Source organism: Centruroides sculpturatus, unplaced genomic scaffold (genome assembly GCF_000671375.1).
Source record: "Centruroides sculpturatus isolate CEXI.00-Female unplaced genomic scaffold, Cexi_2.0 scaffold176, whole genome shotgun sequence".
Classification (NCBI taxonomy): Eukaryota; Metazoa; Arthropoda; class Arachnida; order Scorpiones; family Buthidae; genus Centruroides; species Centruroides sculpturatus.
In genome coordinates, this window is record NW_019384551.1 from 584,694 (window position 1) to 593,355 (window position 8,662).

Here is an 8,662-nt window from a genome sequence, read left to right on the forward strand (position 1 = left end):
GATCGGGATCGGCGGTAGCTGACAATGGAAACTTTAGAACCTTAACTACATCACACATTAATTGTTTTTAGCAATTTTTAATAAATTCCATTTTAACTTTTAGTTTAAAATTATTCTAGAAACATTTCACAACAAAAACTTCGTTCTTATCTAGCTTTTATTCTTCTCGGATGTAGAAAATGAAGTAACGGTAGCCAACTACAGCTTTCCACACTCAATATTGACCCAACGATTCATCATACAAATACATGACAATATGTGACGTCACCGTTTGAAAATCTCAAAAATTAGGCATCTTCCCCCAAATCACTCTACACATTGCAGTCAAAACCAGTTTTTAGTCAGGATGCATTTTAACTAGTTAAAACTAGCTTATAATGGATGTCTTTGTTAAAATCCGTTTTGTGTAGTTACAACTAGAATTTACTGCTAGTCAAAAATGAATTTGAGTTAAAACTAGTTTTAACTAGACAAAACGGGTTTAAACAAAGACACTCAGTATAAACTAGTTTCAACTAGTTAAAACGCGTTTTAACTAAAAACGGGTTTTGACTGTAACATATATATATGTCATTTATGATAATATAGTATAGGCCAGACTATATATATATATATATAGTCTGCCCTATACTATAAGCATTATATATGACATTTTAAAATATTTTCCCCTTCATCCAAAAAAACAAGCAGCTTCTATTTTCACAATCTGCATCTAAAATTTGCTATATCACTGCTTTTGTAATTTATACTTATAAATATTCAAATTAGTTAGATAAAACATGTTTAGGTGCTACATTAAATCCTTACTAAATATTTTCAAAAATAACACAAAATTAATTTTATATAATTTTTGAATAAATTTTTTATTTTACTCATTTTTATTTTACTTAAAAAAAATAAAACATTAGAATTAACAATTTTAACGAATCAAACTTACATACGTACAGTATGTTAAATGGTTGTGAATAAATTTTTACTTTTTCAAGTTCATTAATTAACAAACATTAGAAATGAATCAAGTGAAAATGTATCTGCAGAAATCTCCTATAAATTAAATCAAACAAATGATTTAAATAAAAAAATTTATATATCATATTTTGATAATTATAATGACTTTAAATGAATGAATTTTGTACTTTGTATTTCTGTTTTCAGTAAACATTTTGTTAAATAATTTCCCGAAACATTATTTTCTATTGTAATAAGTCTCAGTTATAATTAAAATTCAATAAAGGAGAAATTATATTTGTTAAATAAATTGTTTAAAATAATTAAAATCAAAAAATATCACAAAAAATATTTTTAGCTAAATTGATCAATTTTTCTTTTACTTTTTGATGGGTTTTTGTTAAAAATTTTAATTTTTCATTCACTATTTCAATATAATTAAAACAAAATATTCTTATTTCTTGTTTTATAAACTAAAAATAAATGTATTGTTCTTATGTGTAATATTTCAAAAATAAAGAAAAAAAATTGCTTTTCTTCGTGTGAAGAAATACAAAAACGCTTTATTTTTCAGTATGCATAAAATATTTCCATACACAAGCAGACTTAAATTAGTTAATAATTTAATAATGTAGATATTTTATACAATGTGTTTTAATTAATGGAAAATAAAATTCAATTTTATAAATAATAGAGGAATATGATTAATATGAATGAAATTAAAGAATAAAAAAATAGAAATAAACAAATTAGAAATATCGGAGCTTTACTCTATAACGAAAAAGCTAACGTGGATAAATAATGTGAACTAAATGGTTAAAACAACACTTACGCCTTTTGATTATCCGGCATTGTTTAGAATATTTCCTAAATTTTACAATAAACACATCTCTTCCCGTTTCCCCATTATGATGTGTATGAAAGATTTTCGTCTGACAAACCTTAACCGATAATAAAATTTGCCATGTGCTGTTTAATTGGTCGTCGACACCACTCGATCCATAAGAGCAGCCAATGGCACGAGCCGTAACGGAAATTAAAATACAATCAGTTTAGACCAGTGTAGACCTGTCAGCATTTGCCATTCGTTAAATAACCAAAACAATTTCGTATGGATTAAGAAATTTCAATTATTTCGTTGTATGATAAATTAATTATGTTAAAATTTATTAAATAAAATTTATTTATGTAACCGATTACAATATTTTAGATACGATAGAGTTTACCGGGAAAGTTTTAGAAAGTTTTCGCGATACGAAAATAACTTAGAAGAGTATCGATAACTACGGCGTCAATGCAGTAAAACACCCGGATATTTTCAAGATGGCGTCACTCAGGATCGGCTGTAGGAAGTCAGAACGCCCACTCTAGAAAGAAATCGTGAACGTAACAGTTAGAAAAATGAGTGAACAAAGTGAAGGAAATAATTCTCAGGTTCCTCGGTCAGTTACGACGGCCGACGTTAGTGTATTAGTAGCTTATATTAAAAGAATTGTTCCTGTTCTCGAAGATGAAGATGTTTTGCATCCATCTTTGGTTTCGGCTCTATCAGAAAAGTCTAATCAAGAATGTTTAAAACGATTTATAAGTGATCCACAAGTCAGATCTCTACTCATACAAAAGTCATCAAGTAAAGGTAAAAAAAAAAACTGAATTAAAAAATTTCGATACGATGCGTCAATGTTGCATCATCTATATTACTCATCATTGTATTGAATTTTATATGTTGTTAGGGGTGCAGATTTAAATTATTTAACGAATTTTTCGTTATTTATTCAATAAGTGAAATCATTCTGCATTATTGCTAAATTTACAAATTTTCTATTAAACTCATTTTTTTTTGTATGTAAACTTGTTTAACAATGTTTTAATTGATAAAGTATACTGTTTAGTATACAAATATTTAACGGTTTGTATATATACTTAAGGCTTTATTGATCTTGCTAAGTAACATGAAATGGTTAAATGGAAACAGATTTCCAACAGACATATGAAAAAGAAATGTTACCTGTGTTATAGAGCAGGGCTTCTTAGACAATAGGTTGTGACCCCATCTGGGGTTGCAACTATATGCAAAGGATGTTGCTTCATTCTGAAATGTTCCTCTGTCAGAGTTACCAAAAATAATTAAGTAAACCATTTTGATTTAAACTATTTAAAAGTAATGTTGTGGATACATAATGGAGAAATAAAGCATTGTTAGATCTTTTCCCATTGTTATCTGCTGCTATTCAAAGGTTGCCAGTGGCTGAGCAGTTTCGTTCCCTGAACACTGGTAGCTGATTGCAGAGACAGAGTTTTAATTAAACGACATTTATCAACAGAACTGCCTATAGACATTGGCTGGCTGAACCGCGGTTTAAAATGCGTTGCAAAGACGACGATCGTCTATTTCTGACCGTTGTCTAAACGAACTTTGGCAAAACATCGGCTCTTACTTACTTCGCTATTACTCCACCGTTTTAGGAGTCGTTCAGCCAATCGGGTTATTCGTTTGTGATGTCAGAAATGGTGGCCAGCTATATTCCTAAAGCTTCCAGAAATAAAATCTTAAGGCTGTCAAAACCATTGTTCGGCAATTAATGGCAATCCTTTTCCATTTTGATATTTAATTTCATCGCCAATACGGTTTAAAATACGAACAAATCCATATTTAGAAAATTTATACCGAATTCGAAATTTGTCTTTGGAATAGATTTTTAAGGATTTCAACATCTTATTACTATTGAAATGAATAAATATTTATCTATAAACAGATTTCTGTAATTATTAAAATTGTCTCGTTTGTTTAACAGTAAAATGACTCCGAAATGCATTAACGTTTTATAACCGACACAATACTCGAATTGTAAATAAATGCATCTGATTTAAATTAGTTGAAGTTTTAAGTTTTCACCAATTTGAATATTGAAATTGGAACATTTAAAACAAATGTAAAGTATTTAATTTTGTTGTTTTTGCTCCAAGCAATTAATTAATGAATAATTTTGTTGATTCGTACTGTTTACAGCATTTATAAAAGGAACGATATCTGTTTTTATCTAAACTTTTCCATGAACAAAGCTACCACTCAAATTGAAAAGCCCTCTAAACCTGCTATCGTGGGAGTCTAGAAAGTAGGTCAAAAACTTGTTTTTAATCGCTGTCTGCATTGTGGCAGGCGAGAAACGCCATCTCTGCAATGAAATTTTTCTGAACAGCGGTCTACCTGATCTGTAAACCCGCTGTCGGCCTCTAAACGTTCTCTCTGCAATCGGCCCTGGGAGTTTGATTGTGGATTCGCACCTCAGTGAGATGGGAGGCCATGTGGAGATTTTCAGGTTTTCTCCACATTTGTAACACTCGAATAGAGGCCAGTTACCCTTAAAAAGACCTCCCAGAAGGTGTTCCTTAAAGCAGATTGCCCAAATGTTGCATTGCCATAACTTAACAAAACAAACAAACAAACAAAGCTACTATTCAATTGAATCTACTCACTCATTCAGTGTCATTCTACTATTTACAAACCCTGGCAAAAAGTATTTGAACAAGATGTAATAAAATTAAATCATTTAGTTTGAACTCATTTTATAAGAAAAAAATTGAAATGTTCAAAACAAAAACATACATTTTTATTCACTGGGTTATTAAGTATTAATCATTTTAATTTCAAATGAACAAACTAATCCATTTTCCCAAAAAAGAATTTTTACATAAAGCAGTATTGGAATAAAGTTTTTGAACATCAACAATAATACAGTAGAGCATTGATTATCCGAATCAATTGGGGACTGGGGTTGTTCGGAAGATCGATCTTTCGGATAACTGATTATGTACGAAAAAATATATTAATTTATCCCATCTTGACATTTTTCTCCGTTGCGTGTCGCTTCACATTGAATTTTCTTCGATGTTAAGCCTAACGAAGACTATTGTATCGTTAAAAATTATTTTTTTATTTTGTATGAGCAAAATAAATATATTGAAAAATATAAAAACAAAAAAAATTATACTTCAGAAGTTAATTTAGTATCAAAAACGTAAAATATTTGAGTAGCCCAAGACACAGCCAAAGATTGCAGTGCCACAGCACTGGCAAAAATTTAAATTTGCCAACTGGAATTCTTTCGAAGATTGACATTCGGATAATCAATGCTCTACTGTAAAAGGATTACATGAAATAAAAAAGTATGCAATATTACAATAAATAAAATAACAGACAGTGCAGGAAGTGTTCAAGATAGGAATGTATTATTCAAACCATTTTGTTTTGTTACTTTTATGTATACAGTAAAACCTTGTTATTTTGGTATCAGATAATTCAAAGTCAAGTCTTGTCCATGACCAAGAGTATAGGATTTTGCATATATTTTAGTTCAGATAATTTAAAATATGCATACAATGAAATTCAAAGTTATCTGGTTTGGTGATACGCAAAAATACTGTTTAATTTAAAATTTTCTATCATTTTACGTGTTTATAAGAAAATTTTCATGCCGAAGTGGTGGTTGTGGTTTCACTAACTATGCATTGTTGATTTATTGGACATACATTCAAGATCATTCAGACATTTTACATATTGCCAATAAATAGAGAATTTTTTTATTTTTATGGAAGAAATCTGTTTGGAATTAATTATTTTGGACATTTTTAAAAACTGCTTGTCATAGTTTGTTTTAAATATTTTCGTTCTTGTTTCCTGATGATAACAGTTTGTACAACCCCAACAAAAAAACCTTGGATAGCATGTTATTTTAATCAATCTCTAGCTAATTCTTAAATAATATCAAATATCAAACAGAAAAATTTTATACACTTATAATTATTTAAGTAAACTTTTATTATAACTGAGAATTTTACATAAAAAATTATCATGTTGATAATACATGAAAAAAAAAGTTGCAGTTGAAAAAAGCATATGAGACAAATAAAAGCTCAGACAGAGACATTTCTGACAAATAATACCTCAGACATTACATTAAATGACTGGTCTTATATCTGTAAATGAGCTGATGTGATATTTACATATTTTTCTTATTAAAATTATTGAAATGTATTTGTTTAATGAAAATGGCACCTGGTAAGACTGTAAGTGTTGATATATGTGAAGTAATTATCATTCTCTATAGATAGGGCAAATCCTTAAGAAAAATTGCAAAGGAATTAAAAATTGGTAATTTCACAGTATGGGGTATTGTCTCAAAAATCTGGAAACTGATAAAATTTATCCAGAAAAATCAACTGGAAGGCCATCAACCATAACAAAGACTGATCACATGCAATAGAAATACCCAATGATTGCTTAAATGATTGTGCTACAATATAGCTAATTTAAATAATACAAAGTAATTTGTAACTAGAGGGAGGCATTAGGTGCCATATCTTAACTAAATTAATAATTTTAATTTTAATAATTTATTAAATAATAGGTGATTGTTGGATGTTTCTATATACAGTTGAGTCAACATAAGTCATAATAGGTATAACTAGACACTGTTGTTTAAGTAGGCAGTTTTCTGTAGTACCAGCTGACTTACATAAGCATTAATATAAAAAAACTCTGGTTTACTTGACATTGTTTAAGAAACTTTTCCTTGGGTCTTCATCATGGCTGTCTTGAAAATGCCAGAGAAAGTCACCATACAAAGATATTGAAGATGCTCTGGTACGTCGGCTAAAGCAAATTCATTCATTGAATCTTCCTGTTATGGGGCCAATATTGAAACAAAAACAATGGGAATCGCTGAGGTACTTGGAGTAGAAACCAACTTTAGTGCCAGTAATGGATAGTCAGAGAGATATATTGCATGTACTGTATAAAGCACTACTGCATTTTTCTAATTATAGTTTGGTTATTTTTTAACTTTGTTTTAGTCCTCATATCAAATAACTACCCATTTCCACTTCCCCTTGGAATGTCGACTTATGCGGACTCGACTGTATACTCATCAGGATTTGCGATGTTTGTTATATTTATATATATACCTATGTAAAATAATTTTTAAAAAATTGAGGGGCATCACTCAGTGAAATTAGTGAATAAATGGAATAAAATTACTGGAAAGGAAGTTACAAAAAAGACACTTGTATCCATCTGCACAAACTTGGCTACAGCTTCTACCAGATAAGAAAATATTATTTTTTACTTAACGATTGTGACAGGTGACATTTCTTAGACTAAGGCAAAACCACTTCTCACAAAATTTTGTTCCTATTCATGAAATTTCTAAAAGATGACAGTCAGTAACAGAAATTATGATTCTTTTTAAACAAATAAAAAACTGATTGAAATGGGCCAAAGAGTATCAATGCTAGACACAACAACAGTGGAAGCAGATTTGAGATTAGTGATGAGGCAAAGTTTGAAGTCTGCATTGGAGACAATAGAAAAAAGTCATTAGAAAGCAACAGACATTCCATTATGACTCTACAGTGCACTGTAAAATTCCCAGCAAGTGTTATAGTGTAGGGATGCATATCAGCTCAAGGTATGGAAAATTGCATTTCATTGAGGGATCAGTAAATGCGGCAAAATACGCTGGTGGAAATTGAAAGTGTTACACCCACCCAATATTGTCGAAGACATATGAAATTGGGACAAAAGAATCTCTTTTTGAAGGGTATTGAATGATCAAAAATTAAATGAGGTACATACAGTGGTATGGAAATTATGGGGAGATTTGTTATGCAAAATTGTTATAGTGTTTAGTTTATAACTTGTAAACTGTGTTATGGAAATTGACTTTTTTGGTCCACATGTTGTTGACGATTAGCTATGCCATATTGATGAGTGAGAACTCTGTACACCCAAATGTCTGACTTTGAAAGAGGTTGGATAATTGGCATGTCAGAAATGGGAGCATCATATCGTGAAATTGCCCAAAGGACTGGCCATAGTGCAATGTCAGTACAAAGAGTGGCCACATGGTGGATGCAGGAAGGGTCCAGTACTCGCAGACCTGGCATAGGTCCACGCAGAAGGATGATGCTATGTGAAGACCACCATATTGTGCTGATTGCAGTATCAAAACACTTACTAAAACACCTTTTCTTGCAGCCGACGCTTTATTATAACGACTTTCAAACGTTTTCGATCTTATTAAAAGACCTTTCTCAAGAAAATAAAATTAACTAAGTAACAAAATAAACGACATAATCGTAAATCGAACGCTTAGTACGAATAACTGTTTTTTAAATCTTTCGAACTCGCTTATAATCCGTTGTACATGACGTCATTGTAACCGGAAATATAAAAAGATTACGTAACTATCTAAATATAAATACTTAAAGATGCCATCTCCCTACATCGTTCAAAAAATATAATTTGAGATACATATTCACTATTTTCTTCAATTATTAATTTTATATTAAGCTAGAGGACCATGCTGCTGATATTTTAGTCGATTCCCGGAAGTTGATTGCAAGGCCTTTATGCTTTGCCTTACAAATCTGCCAGGCTTCCGCGTAATGTCGGTGTCTCCTGTCTCGAACTATCTGCATTAGTCTTGCTTGGTCCCATTCAACATTGACGTCTTGCTGGTCCGCTAGAACGTAGGTGGCTAGCGCAGTGCAAGGTTGTTTTTTTCTTATATTTGCTTGATGTTCTGCTAACCTGTCTTTGATACTTCTTCCTGTTGCCCCTACATATATTAATTTACTTCGTCGCCTTGAGTCCGAAACTGGAATTTTATATACCCCGGGGAGTGTTCTTCTGTCCACTAAATCTTTATCAGAT

General features: G+C 30.8%; 2 protein-coding genes across 3 annotated transcripts in view; one reads left to right on the forward strand and one right to left on the reverse strand.

The window, feature by feature from the left end:
* Window positions 1-2,015, reverse strand: part of LOC111623665 (protein pellino-like) — a 97,262-nt gene extending 95,247 nt beyond the window's left edge. The window contains exon 1 of one of the 2 annotated variants that reach the window (XM_023366334.1): window positions 1,781-2,015. In XM_023366334.1, the coding sequence (XP_023222102.1) occupies window positions 1,781-1,800 (20 nt within the window). In that variant the 5' untranslated portion in view covers window positions 1,801-2,015. The remainder of the gene's footprint in view (window positions 1-1,780) is intronic. The other variant, XM_023366335.1, reaches the window with a different exon arrangement.
* LOC111623677 (cytoplasmic dynein 1 heavy chain 1-like) overlaps window positions 1-8,662 on the forward strand; it is a 196,279-nt gene that overhangs the window by 4,012 nt on the left and 183,605 nt on the right. The gene's annotated exons all lie outside the window — the stretch shown is intronic.